The sequence below is a fragment of the Podarcis gaigeae genome (genome assembly GCF_964106915.1).
Source record: "Podarcis gaigeae genome assembly, chromosome: 9".
Taxonomy (NCBI): Eukaryota; Metazoa; Chordata; class Lepidosauria; order Squamata; family Lacertidae; genus Podarcis; species Podarcis gaigeae.
In genome coordinates this window covers 30,316,813-30,333,643 of record NC_139685.1, presented here as the reverse complement: position 1 = coordinate 30,333,643, position 16,831 = coordinate 30,316,813, and the positions used below count along the sequence as shown (strand labels likewise).

Below are 16,831 nucleotides of genomic sequence, written 5' to 3'. Positions count from 1 at the left end.
TCCATACACCTGGTGCTTTTCAAAAAAAGAATTGTATATAACAAATAAGCACATTAATGAACAAAAAGATTAAAAGTACATATATAAAAAGGCACATATATCTTTTAAATCTATTATTACCATCATAGTTTAGGTTCAGGGTTGCACAGAAACCTTTTTTAAGTTACGTGGCTAGTTCTCAGAAATAGAGAAAAGCTAAATCTAGTTAATAGAGCACTCAGAAGTTTAAAAAAGGCAAATAAAAACCCTTTTCCTGCTCAATTGACTACATCCTAGTTGTGAATCCCTCCAGCACCCCCTAGACTCTGTATCCAGTGCAGGGGAACCAGTCGCACTGCCCTAAATTTGCCTCTGCTTTGGACCAGGTTACCTGACAATCAACTCCACCACTTGCTTGGGTCCTAAAGTCATCCACACAGAGGTGCTTCTTAAAGTGCCCATGCCAAACATGATGAGGTAGAGATAGGACTTTTTTGTGGTGGCTCCCTAGTAATTGAATATCTACCTAAAGGGGCTCACCAGTTTAGTGCTAGGTGTAGACCTTTATGTTTTATTTCAGTCTTTAAAAACGTTTAGTGGTTTTAGCTCTTTCACAGTATTGTTATACCATGTTGCTTATTTTATTTTGTGCCTATTCTGCTGCTGTTTTGTTTTGTTTTGGATGTTACATTGCTTTAGTTGTATACTTCAGAAATGTCTGTGCTCCAAGATGTAATTTGTTCACAACTTGTTTATGTTGGCCTCGGTTGCCTTTTGCAAACAGAAGTACATTAGCACTGTGTTATATTTATGAAATACGAGGCACTATGTTTTGTGAACAGATGCTCAGATATCACCAAGATTGGTAGATACATTTTAGCACTGCATTTGCAAACACATTAGAGATGCAACTGACTGCCGTGGCGCTTGGGCTCTGTGTGTTAGCAGGCACTAGCACTGCCATCTATATATTCATTTCAGTTCTGAGCACCATAACTCAGATCCTCTGTCATAGATGCAACTAATTAAGCTTCTGGATTGTATCTTTGAGCAACAAATGTATTCTCTAGAGCTACTCATTCCATAGGAGAGAAATGTTTCAGTTGTATAAGGTTTATGGTGTCATGTGCTCTGTGTTTTTTGAAAAGTGGCTTTATTTCATAGAAGGATGGTCCAGCATATTCGTTAGTTTTATGTGAAAGTTTGCAATGATTTAAGATGACTTAAGACAAGAAACTGAACTACTTCTAAAATATGCCATCTGACCTATTAAATCACATCAAGTAATCACATGCCTTCCAATCAGTAGCATGAACAGTCTCTTCTGTTTATGAATATTATGCATCATGTACTCAAGTGGCCTAGATTACTTGAAATAATACAGTTAGTGACATAGGTGCAATTTGAAAAACATAGGCTGTAGAGTGATCTAATCCAGTGCTGTTGGTTTGAAGATAATACTCAAAATGACGTTTGCACATTTATATAATTAAAAGGAGGAACCAAAACGGTGTTTATTCCATTACCTTTCCGCAAGGTGGAAGAATCCATACATCAACACTCCTCCCGTCTTTTAAAAATATGTATTTATTTGACTGTTTCTCAATTGCAGAGCAACAATACACTAACCAACTCTTAACTAACCAAAATTACACTTAGGTAAAGGGACCCCTGACCATTAGGTCCAGTAGTGGCCGACTCTGGGGTTGCAGCACTCATCTCACTTTATTGGCCAAGGGAGCCGGCGTACAGCTTCTGCATCATATGGCCAGCATGACTAAGCTGCTTCTGGCAAACCAGAGCAGCACACGGAAACGCCGTTTACCTTCCCACCGGAGCGGTACCTATTTATCTACTTGCACTTTGACGTGCTTTTGAACTGCTAGGTGGGCAGGAGCAGGGACTGAGCAACGGGAGCTCACCCTGTTGCGGGGATTCAAACTGCCGACCTTCTGATCGGCAAGTCCTAGGCTCTGTGGTTTAACCCACAGCACCACCCGCGTCCCTTCATTAAACACTTTCTTCAAACAAAACTACTGATTTTCGCTTACACATTCTCTTTTCAGAGTCAGCAGAGTTCACACATAACATACAATGTGTTTAAAACAACAGCAGCACATCAGCACTTTCTGTTCCCCCTCCCACCCTTGAAAATACTTTGCAGAAAGTAAGAAGCAAGGCATACCATGTTTTCATTGGGCCTTTTTGATACCATTATGACTAGGGGTGAAGTGAGATGGACACTGCAGTGCAATAAAAATGGTTTGAACACAGATTTGCTGCATTCAAAGCTGTTGGTCCCCAAGACTAAGAATGTGTTTTAAGATCACTTCCACCACACTCAGCTATGGCTGCCTTCTTCACTCTAACTTTTGAATGGCAACAGGGGTTGCTTGCTTCAATTATTTGCTTTCTAAGTCCAATTGATAGACTGTCTTTTGAAATGTAATAGTGAATATTGCTTACTGTGCTAAAACCTGTTGTTTCCCTTTCTGCAGCAGTAACCCGGCTCATAGATACTACCTTGCAACTGACCCAGTCACAGGAGAATTGTATGTTTCTGACACCAACACACGAAGGATTTACCGTCCGAAGTCACTCACTGGGGCAAAGGACTTGACAAAAAATGCTGAAGTGGTAGCAGGAACTGGGGAACAGTGCCTTCCATTTGACGAAGCCAGATGTGGTGATGGTGGCAAGGCTGTAGAAGCGACACTCATGAGCCCCAAAGGTGGAGGAAACTGTCAATATATGAAGAGCAAAACACAGTTCAGTCAGCACACACAAGAGCATTTCATGCTATCTAGTTATTTATTCAGTCCTGTGTTTCCAAAAGCTTGTTTTCAGTTTGTGAATGGCAAAGCTATCCAAAAGCATAACTGCAGAAAGTGAGATTTGTAGTTAGTCATTTATTATAATTCATTATAAATACTTTTTCACATTCCAGTTATGCCACAAAGACTTTATACTGAGCAAATTGCAAAGGGTCCAGTCCAGAAGCAATATTTAAATGAGTCCATTAGGAGAAGTGCTTGTTGGATTTCACCCCCCACAAGCAGAATGTTTTCCTTTCATACACGTTGTTCTAATGTACTAGCTATGTTTAATAAAGTACCATACATTAATATCTAAATTTTAACCAGTTAAACCTCACGAAGCTGCATGTGATGTTTAAAACCTGTCATTTTTGTTAATATTTTCAGACAAATTTTCTGGCTTTGTGGGAAAGGATGAACAAACAAAGCAGGAAAACAGGTTTAATAGTTTTGATCAAAAACAAGTAACAAGCTCTTGGTGTTGTGTTTTGTTTTTTTACCCAAGGAGTGGCAGTAGACAAAAATGGATTAATCTACTTTGTTGATGGGACTATGATCAGGAAAGTGGACCAGAATGGAATCATATCAACATTACTTGGCTCAAATGATCTGACTTCAGCTAGACCTTTAACATGTGATACCAGCATGCACATCAGTCAGGTATTTAAAAAAACAGATCTGTTAGTTGTTTTAGGGGCACCATGATATAAGTTTATAAAATCATGCATGGCATAGAGAAAGCAGATAGAGGAAAGTTGTTCTCCCTCTCTCATAATACTAGAACTCACAGATATCCAGTGATGCTGAATGTTGGGAGATACGAGACAGATAAAAAGAAAGTACTTCTAAACGCAGCACATAGGTAAATTATGAAACTTCCTCCCACAGAAGGCGGTGACTGCAACCAACCGAGATTGCCTTAACAGAGGACTAAAATTCATGGAGGAGAGGGCTATTGATAGCTATTTGTTAGCCATGATAGCTATGTTCTGCCTCCACGGTTGGAGGCAGCAATACTTCTTAATACCAGTTGCTGAACACATGAGGGGAGAATGCTTGAAATCAGTACCGTTGCAGACCCTGGGGCAGTGGAGCCAAGGCCGAGGGCATACACACAATAAAAACACAAGGCAGCAGTATTGGGATTTAATCAGGCCACAACTTCTATTGATAGCAGATGTCAGCAGCTTCTGGAGTAGGCACTGGGTATGTATCCTGAAAACAGCCAGTGTTACTGCTGTTTGATCAAGGTTAAGGGTCACCTTGCAATGTGCATCATATAGAAGACCCCCATGATCACTGGCGGGGGAACACTATGGCCCATCAGCCCCCAAGATGGAAGTCTGGATGTGTAGAACCCCAGGCTCCTTTAAGGAGATACTCCATGACAGCAGAGCAAGGAGGGCCATCCCCTGGCCTCCCAGACGGATCAAACCCAATGCATTGTCCACCAGGAAGTTATGTTAGTTGCTCTGATGCAGGCAAATCCCTGCAGACAGGCCTAATTAGTCTGCAGGGAGAATTCCTCGCTGGACCCAGATATGGTGACCCATGTACTTTCATAGCAAGGTCCAGCAATGCCATGCTTACTTTCCCTCAGGCAGCCCATTAAGCCACATTAACAAGGAACAGAGGGCGGAGAATCCAATGTTGACTGAGGCCTGAGCTCTGGCACAGCTGGTTTTTATGACCAGAAAGCTGACCAGGAGGAAGTACTCCCTCTGGTCCACTTGCTTGCAATTGGCTGCTGAACCTTGTGAGCATGTCCTAGCAGTCACCCTGGCGAGAGGAGACAGAAGCTTCCCCTCCTGCCATGCTGAAGCTGAGGGGAGGAAGTCACACCCTGCCATGACCGCACCAGGCCACCATGGCCACTCTCCTCAGTGCTAAGGGGGAACTGGGACTTAATTCTGAGTAAACATTTATAGAAAGGGTCCTTTCAAACAGTTGCGATATCATAAATGGGTTGTTTGTTTATGTATTTATTTATGTATTTTTCAGATTTTTCCTGGGAAAGTGTAATTCTGGATTAGATGGCAATTTGATGATATGTATTGTATATATTGTAGCTCCAATCCTAGAATAAGCAGGTGTCTAGAAGCATCCTGAACTGTTTTTTATACTATATCTTCGCGATAAGGAGCTTATTCTAAGAACATAAGTATCAATATTATACACCTAAAAATGTATCTTTATGTCTACCTTTACAATAAATTTTAGGGACAGTAGGGAAGACCATAATTATTTACAAGAGGTACAGTCATAAAATACAAGTGGAGCAGAAGTATATTAGAAAAGTATTGGCATTCTGATGTTTCTAATACCAACTTCTACTAATGCCTCTAGTCTGCAGTTTTGAACTCTGTGATATATTTTTTCAACACCAGATAACTTTTTCTATTGATTTCTATGGTTTCCCCCCAGCACTAAAGAGACTTGCTATTCTGATAGAAAAATAATAGCAAACATTAATCTGTGTCATATTGGAAAAGATCTTACCTTTATTTAGCATTGACATATTTTATATTTAGAAATATATGATTTCTATGTGCCAGATTCACCCAGAATTATAGTCATGACTCAGTCCCATTAAAACCAATGGAACAACTTAGCACAATTAACTTGTGCTGCAATCCCAACAGCGCCTACCTGGGAGTAAGCCCCACTGAATTCAGTGAGGCTTACTTCTGAGTAGACATGGTTAGGATTCCACCTTTAGTCATGACTAACATTAACTGAATCAGGACCATTACAAACACGTGCTCTTGGACTAAATGAAATGTAAATAAAAATAATGTTTTGAGCATTCAGTTTTAGTGTTTCCAGCACTCCAGTTTCCCTGGTTCCATTCCCCCCTGCCCTTTATATTCACCCTAGGGGCAATAATTTAAACTACTGCATTTCCTTTTATATATGTAATTCTATGTAACTTCAGAAAAACAGAGAACTGTTTCAAAAGTGGTATCTCTAGCACTTGTTCAGTTAGAAAACTGTGATTGCTAAAGATAATAATTGGCTAATAAAACACTTTTCCTTTTTTTAAAAGGTGCGTCTGGAGTGGCCAACGGATTTGGCTATCAACCCAATGGATAACTCCATATATGTGTTAGATAACAACGTAGTTCTTCAGATTACTGAAAATCGGCAAGTCCGTATTGCTGCTGGGAGGCCAATGCATTGCCAAGTTCCTGGAGTGGAGTACACAGTGGGCAAACATGCTGTACAGACTACTTTAGAATCAGCCACAGCGATTGCTGTATCTTACAGTGGAGTGCTTTACATTACAGAAACTGATGAAAAAAAGATAAACAGAATAAGACAAGTCACAACTGATGGAGAGATCTCATTAGTTGCTGGAATACCCTCTGAGTGTGATTGCAAAAATGATGTTAACTGTGACTGCTACCAAAATGGTGATGGTTATGCTAAAGATGCCAAACTTAATGCCCCATCTTCTTTAGCTGCCTCACCTGATGGAACGTTGTACATTGCTGATCTTGGAAATATTCGGATACGAGCTGTGTCAAAGAACAAACCGTTGCTGACTTCAATGAATTTTTATGAAGTTGCCTCTCCAACCGATCAGGAACTCTACATCTTTGATGTCAACGGCACCCATCAGTACACAATGAGTTTAGTCACAGGAGACTATCTGTACAATTTTAGCTACAGTAACGACAATGACATCACAGCTGTAACTGACAGCAATGGAAATACGCTTCGTATAAGGCGAGATCCCAACCGGATGCCAGTGAGGGTGGTATCTCCTGACAACCAAGTTATCTGGCTAACTATAGGAACCAATGGATGTCTAAAAAGCATGACAGCCCAAGGGCAGGAGCTAGTCTTGTTTACCTATCATGGCAACAGTGGACTCCTAGCAACGAAAAGTGATGAGACTGGATGGACAACTTTTTTTGAGTAAGTAACACAAAATCATATACTGTTTTTAGGAGGCATGCTTGGCTTCGTAGTATCACGAGGGGAAGAGAGGGAGGATCATTTTGTCTGACAATTAGAAGGGTGCAACGTTGAATTAGCTATGGGGTCCTCTGCCTTGTCTTGGCATTCCCCCTTTGTCATATCCGCATTATTTATTTTTCCAACTCTGTGCTACAAAGCTTGTTTGTAGCTCTTTTTCTTCTTGCCAGCTTGTTGACATTACATCAGGGTCATTAACATGGCACCCAAGGGTGCACCTGCAGAAGCCTTTGCCCACTAGGTCCCTTCCCCACCGAAGGGACCCCAACCAGATGGGGCCTAGCAAAAAACATTCCACTGTAGCCAATAGAGTAGGTTGCAGTGTGTGTGGTGCCCACATCAGTTTCCTCAGTTTGCAAATGTACCCATAGATTCAAAAGATTTTCTGACCCCTGAACTCTTTAGTAGTGTTCATTGTGATCACTTCTGGCCACTCTCTATCTCATTAGAGGTGCAAGAATAGCAGAAGCTATTTAATGGAAGTGAAGAGGAGCTGAACCGAAAATACTGTATTCAAATAAAAGTAGCACCAAGTTGCACAAAACCGCTGGCATACAAAATGCATTTTTATAATGATTTACAAATGAAAGGATTATGATGGTGGGGTTAGTCCCAATGCATTAGTGCACACCTGATGTATTGTACTGCATGTTGTACATCATTGCATATCTTTCTCTTTTTCTGGCCCTGCCAAAAGCACGTAGAGACATAATGATGAGAGATTATTCAGCCTGGGGCAATAAATGTACTTCTTATTCTTCAAGAGTTATAAATGTTTTTTCTGTTGCTGAACGGTAAAATCCCAAGTTAATAGCAAATGGGAATCCTTCTCCAGTGGGAATAAATATATAGCTGTTGGATATGTTAAGGTTATAAAAGATTTCATCAATTTTGTTGGAAGCACCATATTTTTAAGTTTGTGTGTGCGGGTGTTTGTGTTTGAAAACAACAAACCATAGCCGTAATAATTAATGTGGGATTTGAAGTTCACCAAATCTGACATTCCTGCACAATGTTCATTGATCTCAATGTTGTCAAGACTAATTGAAGAAAAGTGGCCACTCTGAGGGCACAGGGCTGTATAAATGTTATGGGTCCATTAGAATGACCAACAATGTTTAAAAAATAGCTCAAATCTAAGGATACTTTTTCGTTAGCTTGTGGCTTTTCTGTTTAAATGATTTAAATCTGGTGTGCTTTGTTTATCGCATCCCAGTAAATAAGGTTTAATTGTTTTTATGTACCCAATAACCCTGTCTTCCAGCTTGTGAGTTGGACCAGGTGGGGAATGAAAGAGGGGGAAATGCATTTCCAGAACAAATGTGTCTGCTGAGGACAGCTGGCATCTTTAGCACACTGGCATTCATTCTGCCTGGGAGAGACCCCAGCGTTTTATTTCTAGCAGTAATTTCTCCTCGTGTTTCTTGTAGTTATTGTGTGGCTGTTTTAATCCCATTAGGGAAATAGCTGAGGACTTCTGAATGTACTTTAATGGCTTCTATGTGGCCTTTTAAAAGATTTTATTCCGTATCAAGTGGCTTATATGTCTGCCTTTTTTGAATCTTAGGGAGGATTTACAGCAGTGTGCTTCATGAACTGAATAATTACTTTCTGGTTGAAGAGCCATTTCAGTTGCCCAGCTTTGTTAAATATAGAACCTCTGGTCTGTGTGAGAGGGATGTTCAATTGCCTGCTGAAAGGCCCTGTTTGATGCCTTAGACCAAGCTGGTTCATTTCAGCCCATTAGGGTGATACAAAAATGGTAGCTTGTTAACCAGCCTTCGGTCATGTCTGGCATTTAATACTGTAAGATGTGCTGGGGCACAAAAACTACACTTCGTTGCCCTGTAGTATGTTAAAAGAAATGTCCCTAATCTTGGTGCTCCTTCATACTGCTTGCACTCTGGTTCTTCTGCCTTGTGAAGGATATCAATATTTCAATTGCTGCTTTTCTCGTCAAGATACATAGAGTCACGGTCTTTGCCTTTCCTTGTATTTTGCTGAGAAAAGCATTTCCCAAGAACATCATGTTCCTTCTAGATGGGAGCTTAATATCGTGGTACCTCGGGTTAAGGGACGCAGGTGGCGCTGTGGGTTAAAGCCTCAGCGCCTAGGACTTGCCGATCGAAAGGTCGGCGGTTCGAATCCCTGCAGCAGGGTGCGCTCCCGCTGCTCGGTCCCAGCGCCTGCCAACCTAGCAGTTCGAAAGCACCTCCGGGTGCAAGTAGATAAATAGGGACCGCTTACCAGCGGGAAGGTAAACGGCGCTTCCGTGTGCGGCTCTGGCTCGCCAGAGCAGCGATGTCACGCTGGCCACGTGACCCGGAAGTGTCTCCGGACAGCGCTGGCCCCTGGCCTCTTGAGTGAGATGGGCGCACAACCCCAGAGTCTGTCAAGACTGGCCCGTACGGGCAGGGGTACCTTTACCTTTACCTTTACCTCGGGTTAAGTACTTAATTCATTCTGGAGGTCCGTTCTTAACCTGAAACTGATCTTAACCTGAAGCACCACTTTAGCTAATGGGGCCTCCTGCCGCCGCCACACCGTCGGAGCACGATTTCTGTTCTCATCCTGAAGCAAAGTTCTTAACTCAAGGTAATATTTCTGTAACCTGAAGCATAAGTAACCCAAGGCACCACTGTACTGCAAATGGGTCATTCAGACATCACAAATGTGTTGCTAGAAACAGGGTTTTTTATTTTTTTAAAAAATGGATTTTCCATGGAAATGATAAATCCAAATTAAATTGGAGATGGGGTGAGATAGGGTGGCATTTCATGCTCACATGTGGATGTGTGGGCATGCAGATTCTGTGGAAACCTTCCATGTTTGAGCAGCCCCAGTGTTCTGCTGCCAACAGTGGCCAGCCCAATGCCTCCTGGGAAGCCCACGACCTGGACAGCAAGACAGTTGCTATCTCCCGCTCTGTGCTTCATAACAATTGGTATTTAGACATTGGTTGGCATCCGTCTGCCTCAGGAGACAACGTGCACACATGTTTAAAGTACATGACTTCTCCCAAAGAATTCTGGGAATTGTGGTAACTCTGAGGGGCAAGTTATAGTTCCCAAGATTCTTTTGCTTTAAGTGTGTATTGGATCTGCTTTAAACGTATGGTGTGGATCTGCTAAGAGGCTTACAACTATCAGGTTTTAGAGCAGGCAGACCTGTTTTATTGTTTTATCACTCGTTTGCCACCCTGGACTTCTTTGGGAAGAAAAGCAGAATGCAAATTTAATAAATAAAGAAAATAATTAAAAAAGACACAAACTGAGTGCACATTGTTTGCACATGCTGTCAGTAACCCACAGATCAATCATAGCTCTGGGCATTTTGTATATGCTGGTTTGGATCCTATGATATGTTAAGGAAGTTTCATGGAGGGAAACTTTTGGCCTGCTGCAGCTCCTGAAAAGCTTCTCTGGAGCAATGTGAGATGAGTTGGGTTGCTGGGGGAAGGCAGGGGGAATATTCCTTCCTTGAAGTTCCATATTAAGTTATTCCACCTTCCTCCACATTGATCAGGAAAGCTGTGTACACACCATTAATTTACCGGTCAAAGAATCCTGGGAACTGTAGTTTATTAAGAATGCTGGGAATAACCATGGGAATAGCTGGGGGGGGGGGGGGCGGCAAAAAAGTTCAACAACTTTGGCCCTAACAAAAATCCTGGCTATGCTCATGGGAATAACTACTGAAGTGTTCCCAGGAAGAGAGAAAGAGGAGATGAGTCTCTAACACAGTTGGAGAGGAGGGAAAGCGAAAATTCATGGTAACTCTGAAAAGGCAGCGGAGGAGGATTTAAAGACAGATAATTAGTACTGATCATTGCTTATGTTCTGTCTGAACACTGGAGAAGTGGTTGATTATAAGGCAGATACTACCCAGGAGCTTACTAACTTAGGCGAACGGAAGGAGGGACTGCTGGGTAAAAGGAACTGTGGGGCTTGTGGGAGAAACACAGGGGATGGAATTAGGTGGGAAAATCTAATTGTACAAAAATATGGTTCTGAAAGGGCGATTTCCAGATGTCTGCCCAAAAGAATCTGTTGTTTAACAAATGGATGTCTAGGAACTCAGCTATACAGCTGCAAATAAAACATTTTAAATGTGTTGTAAGTGCAGTATACAAATGTGACACTAGATGCATTTTTTTATATGTGTGTAGATTCCACCTGACGCAGGTGGCGCTGTGGGTTAAAGCCTCAGCGCCTAGGACCTGCCGATCAAAAGGTCGGCGGTTCGAATCCCTGCGGCGGGGTGCGCTCCCGCTGCTCGGTCCCAGCGCCTGCCAACCTAGCAGTTCGAAAGCACCTCTGGGTGCAAGTAGATAAATAGGGACCGCTTACCAGCGGGAAGGTAAACGGCGTTTCCGTGTGCGGCTCTGGCTCACCAGATGCAGCTTTGTCACGCTGGCCACGTGACCTGGAAGTGTCTCCGGACAGCGCTGGCCCCTGGCCTCTTAAGTGAGATGGGCGCACAACCCCAGAGTCTGGCAAGACTGGCCCGTACGGGCAGGGGTACCTTTACCTTTACCTTTAGATTCCACCTAGGTTGTGGTGAGATTTGCAGTACTTGTTGGATGAACCTCCTGAAACCTCTGGTTTCTCATATCTAATTAATAGGTGGTACAGTGTGGTTTTTATTTAAGTTAGAACCAGAGGAAAGTTGGGCATTAACATTCTAATGTGATCCCATATGAGCTGAATAGCAGGTTGGAGGCTACACCTTGCTTTATGCCAGTAGAGGTTTGTTGGCAAGAAACCTACAACTTAGAACAGGGATCAGCAACCTTTTTTAGCTGTGGGCCGGTCCACCGTCCCTCAGACCATGTGGTGGGCCAGACTATATTGGGGGGGGGGTGAACGAATTCCTATGCCCCACAAATAACCCAGAGATGTATTTTAAATAAAAGGACACATTCTATTCATGTAAAAACACGCTGATTCCCAGACCATCCATGGGCTGGATTGAAAAGGTGATTGGGCCACATCTGGCTCCCGGGCCTTAGGTTGCCTACCCCAACTTAGAATAATAGAATTTGTTGAGTTGGAAGAGACCGTGAGGGTCATCTAGTCCAACTTCCTGCAGTGCAGAAAGCTTTTGAGCAATGTGGGGCTCAAACCTACAATCCTGAGGTTAAGAGCCTAGTGCTTTACCAACTGAGCTATCTCAGCCTGCCCTGTGCTGCAAGATCCTTAGTAGCTCACCTTTTCATGCAAATTGAATCTTTTTCACCCGAACACACACAGTGCAGAATCATGCTCTCCTTGAGCTAAAAAACATGCAAAACAAACACTTCTTTCAGGGGGGAAAATGAAGTGCACTGTTTGGTATTGCTGATGTCATTAAAGCTGTACCCTTTGGATGATTTCTCCCAGCAGCTGCATATAATCAAAATTATGCCATAATGCCTGTACCTGTGACCCAGAATGAAAATAAAATACAAACTAAATGTTTGACTCCACATGAAAATTCAGTTTAAATATTTAGTCCACTGTAAGAGTCTTAGGAGACTGCTAACAAAGAAATGATAATTCTACCATCTAAAACACTTCCACGAATTCATAAACATTTCAGCTTTAAAGAGTAATGTAAGCAGCGTAGTCAGCATAGGATTTTTGTAGCCACTTACTGACAACCCTTTGCATGTTTGCTGAGAGGTAAGTCCTATTGTGGCCAGTGGGGCTTACTTCCTGGTAAATACGTTTCGGATTGCAGCTGTTTTTCAAACAGTACCAAGGTTGATTGTGGCAAAACCTCCTTCATATGTCAGATGCAATCAACCAATTGCAGCTTCTCTCCCCCCCCCCACCTTTCTCCTTACTCTGCCTTTCAGCCTCTCACTGTGCTGTACTTCTCTTCCCCCCACACCCTTCAGTTCCAAATATTCTCCAGGCTTTTTATCTCTGGCTGTGATCAGGTGCTTTTTTTCCCAGCTATGGCTCACCACAGACAGCTTCCCTTCATTTCACCTAGCTGGATAGCTAGTTAGCCTTGAACAAATACATGAATCAGTTTAGTTCAATCAGCTCTGTTCTGCAGCATTATATAACCGAAAACTTTGAAAGAGCATGAAAAAAGGACAACTGAGAAAGTTGTGCTCATTTTGCTGCAAAGGCCACCGAGCTCAGCTTTGGTTACTTCATGCTGCAGATGTTTCTGCTTCTGACTCACAGCAAATTAAGCATTTGCATTATTACACCTCACCTGTGCAACTTTTTTTCTCTAACACACACGCACAAAAGGAACTTCACATAGGCAAACAATGTGATACGTGAAAAATTATGTTTGGTAGAGTAGATGCAATTAAATCTGTGATGATTCAGTCATAATTCTACAAAGGAATATAAGATATACAACAGTTGTAGGGGACTCTGGTGCTGCATTGAAAGTAGTGTTGCATTGAAACACCATACCCAGTGTAGAAAACGTTTAGAAATACATCTTGCCTTACACTTTTTTACACATCTTGCCCATAATCAGTTATCTATTTGGAGTGTTTTGACCTCCTCTTCAGCCAAAGCAGCTTCTGCACACACAATTAAAACAGGGCAAGCTTACCAACTAAAACACAGAACACAAAAGGGGATGGGAAGGTGACCAAAGAGGGGTGTGGGCCTTGGCAAGGGTCCAGCAATGCTCACCCCTGTCAGGGAGGCTGGGGCTTCTTCATTTGAATGTGGTATCCTACTCAATCTCTTGGATCTCTACTTGCAAAAGATTGTGATGTACAGTTGCAGCATCAGGAAGATGCCAAAAGAAACTACACTCCAGCCACATAACTTTCTTCCCACAGTGAGTGCATGGGAGAGTAATGTGTGACTGCAACTCTAACCAAGTTGAGTCTCCCCCCCCCCACACACACACAAAAAAGGTAACATCCAAACTGGTAGGGTTAGCCCTTTTTTGTGATGTCTGAGTTCTCTAGGTATTCCTTTTCTCAGATAAGGAATTTCTTGGCAGTCAGTTGAGGTTCCCCCAAAAGACTCACTATAAGTTAGATCCAAAGAGTTGGTGATAAGTTAAAACACACAATTACTTATTAAATTTTCAGATAAAGCTTTCAAAGACTAGACACTGACACTGTTGTAACTGCTCTGTGGAGTTCTGCTATGAAATACAATACCCTCCCTTGAACTGTGGGACATCCTGAAACCTTAATAGTTGGTTTTTTAAAAATCACTGTAACTTTCATCCACAAACTTTTAGCACTTGGCTGCTCTTGAAAGGATCTGAGCACAATTATAAAGCCTCCGTTATAAATGCAGAGGACTTGGGTATTTTTCTGGCATGCAGAAATCTCCAGGGTGTCATAATGCCAGAATAGTAACACTGCCAAGGGTATGATCAACAGAATCGTCCCTTTCAATATATCAGAGGAATGTGCCAGAGGGAATTCATCTGAAAAGGCTTCAGGGCTTTGAAATACACTTTTTGCCTCCAGTCTGAAATATTGTGGATTTTTTTCTTTCTTTCCAGGGCACATTTTGAACATTTCATTTGAACCTCACAATTCAGGAATGCTGGGGAAAATGTAGGAGGGCCCTTTGTGAGACAGTATTTGTACTTAGGATTCTTGATTAGTCATAGGAATAGGGTATGAGAGATTTGCATTTTATTGGTAATCCTCAATACAATCACAACCAACGGGGTTGCTGGATCCTAACTTGAAGGCAACAGTTTTGATTTTACAGCTCCAGGGCAATGACTTTAGGAATAGCATCACTTGATGCTGCTCTGTCTGCTTCATACACCTGCTGTGGGGCAAAACTGGCTCTCTTCGTGACTGCAGGCAAAGGAAGTGGAGGGCAGGTCATCAGAAGTGGCAGAGAAAACTCACTCTCTGGGTGGTGTCTCTTCAGGCACTCAGTCTTGGATAGGAGGTGGAAACCTGCCCTCCTTGTGCTTTCTTATTACATTATTTTACAGTAATGGTCATTATGGGATAATTATTTAATAACAAGTTGCTATTATTATCCACCTGATTACAAATGCACATTTTTAGTATGCTGGCGTGGCAAGGTAATATATGTCATTTAGCAGCTCTGATTGATTGTGTCATGTCACATTGTTATTGTGTGTGTTGACCATACAAGCAAATTAAAAGTGGAAGGGAGGGAAGAGGCTGTCATGTTGAGATAAATGATTATGCAAATAAGCCTTCACACAAGCTTTTTATTCCCCCAATCTCTTTGTTTTTATTTATTTATAAGGTCCATTTGTATACTGCTCCTAATGTAGAAAATCCCAGAGTGGTTCACAAATCAAACTGTCCAATACATTACAAAACCAAAGAAGGAGAAGTGAAAAAATCATGTTCAACTGTGAAACATCAGCAACTTGAAGCAATATGATAGACTTTTACAGTTACACAGGAACAGGCTCATAATGCACCAAACTAAGTAGCGGGTGGCATTGTGGGGCAGAAGTGATTACTTCCCACAGTGATAACTAGTGGTAACTAACATTCCAACAGGTGAATCACTGCTGCTTATTGGGAAGGGGAAGGGAGATCAAAATGGTGCAAACGTAACAGCTGAGCCAATCCAGTGGTCCTGCCGCTACAATGAGCCGCCCTCCCCGCTGCCATGCTCCCCTCCACTGGCCATAAGCTGCAGTGACTAAATTGCCAAGAGGGCAGATCAGTGCCTCTGCCCCATGCTGCCATCTGGCTACCAACACAAACATATTTAGGCTGATGAAATAACCCAACAAAAGGGAAGGCATCTGGATAGGATAATACTTTATTCGGCTATAAGCCCACAAGGTAAAACAAATCAATAGATAAAATAGCATTTTACAATCTAAAATATCAACTAAAATATTTCAACGCATAATCTCCTTCACATTACTTACAATCTCTAGCTGTACCGTGTTATGGCCTTGAAGATAAAGATGGTGCATAGAGTTTACTGGATTTTTAATAGTCATGCAGCATTCCATGAAGTCTTTTGTATGAAAGAACTGAAATCAGGAATCTAGCAACCTGTAATGTTCTATAAGAGTCAATGTCCTGGAGTAGATAAGCTAGATGTAATTCAGGTGGTTTAGCAGCAATTTCCAGAATGATTGAACTCAGGATCCTTGATCGGGGAACAATGTATAAGGGGCAATTAAACAAGATATGATAGAGGGATTCTATTGATTTGTTGTCACATGCGCATAAAACAGAGGTTTTACCGTTAGAAAATCTATTGCTCAGCACATTTGAGGGGAACACATTAAATCTGGCTCTAACAAATGCGAATCTATGCGACGCAGCCGATAAAGTAGACAGATATCGAGGTATCTGGGACATAGATGTAATGCCCTGATTTATCGGGGAACATGTACCTCCACCTGTAGTAAGATTTTGTTGCAAATCTACCTCCTCCAATCTTTGTTTGATGACCTTTTTTGCTGTAATTAGATCTAAATTAAGTATATCGGAAGGAGAGATTCCATAAGACAACAGTTTGGAATGGATTTTTGTTGCCCATGGGCTGGTGAATTCGTCTCTCCAAAGGCACTGAATAAGATGGTGGTTTGGCAATTTATGCCAAAGGGACAGCCAATAATTAAAGGCATGTCTCCACATCAGAATCTCTAGGGAGGGGGTCTTAAGTTCTAAGCGAATGGCAGAGTTGCTTACACAGGAGGGTAGTTTCAAAAGGCGTCTTAGAAAAAGATTTTGCAATGTCACCAGAGGCAAGAGGTTTACAAAGGTGCCCCATAAAGGGACCGCATAGGCCATAGTTGCAACCACTTTCGCACTATAAACTTTTAAGGCGGATGGAACATGCATAGCCCCCTCAGTAAAGAAGAAGCGTAATAGAGCATAGATAAGGGCTTTAACCTTATTTTGTAAATATGTGATATGCGCTTTCCATCCCATATTATACTGGAAGTAAATTCCTAGATATTGAAATTTGTAAACTTGTTCAGTTGGCTTCCCCTCGAGTTCCCATCTATACAGTTTACGACTCCTGGAAAAAATTAGGACTTTAGATTTGGAATGGTTAATAGTAAGTAAATTTGTTTGGCAATATAACGCAAAAATCTTAAGGGCCCTC

The 16,831-nt window shown here is 41.9% G+C and overlaps 1 protein-coding gene and 1 long non-coding RNA gene across 56 annotated transcripts in view; one reads left to right on the top strand and one right to left on the bottom strand.

Annotated features, from left to right (window-relative positions):
- The window catches only part of TENM3 (teneurin transmembrane protein 3), a 1,240,854-nt gene that overhangs the window by 1,201,145 nt on the left and 22,878 nt on the right, over positions 1-16,831 (top strand). For all 50 annotated transcript variants that reach the window (XM_083755214.1, XM_083755180.1, XM_083755191.1 and 47 more), the window contains 3 exons: positions 2,478-2,710; positions 3,301-3,455; positions 5,842-6,716. In XM_083755214.1, the coding sequence (XP_083611340.1) occupies positions 2,478-2,710; positions 3,301-3,455; positions 5,842-6,716 (1,263 nt within the window). The remainder of the gene's footprint in view (positions 1-2,477; positions 2,711-3,300; positions 3,456-5,841; positions 6,717-16,831) is intronic.
- Positions 2,584-16,831, bottom strand: part of LOC310852543 — a 68,647-nt gene continuing 54,399 nt past the window's right edge. For 4 of the 6 annotated variants that reach the window (XR_014568239.1, XR_014568240.1, XR_014568243.1 and 1 more), the window contains exon 4: positions 2,585-2,720. This is a non-coding gene — a long non-coding RNA (uncharacterized lncRNA). Of the gene's footprint in view, positions 2,721-12,591; positions 12,773-16,831 lie in introns of all 6 variants that reach the window. The other 2 variants (XR_014568241.1, XR_014568242.1) reach the window with 1 other exon arrangement.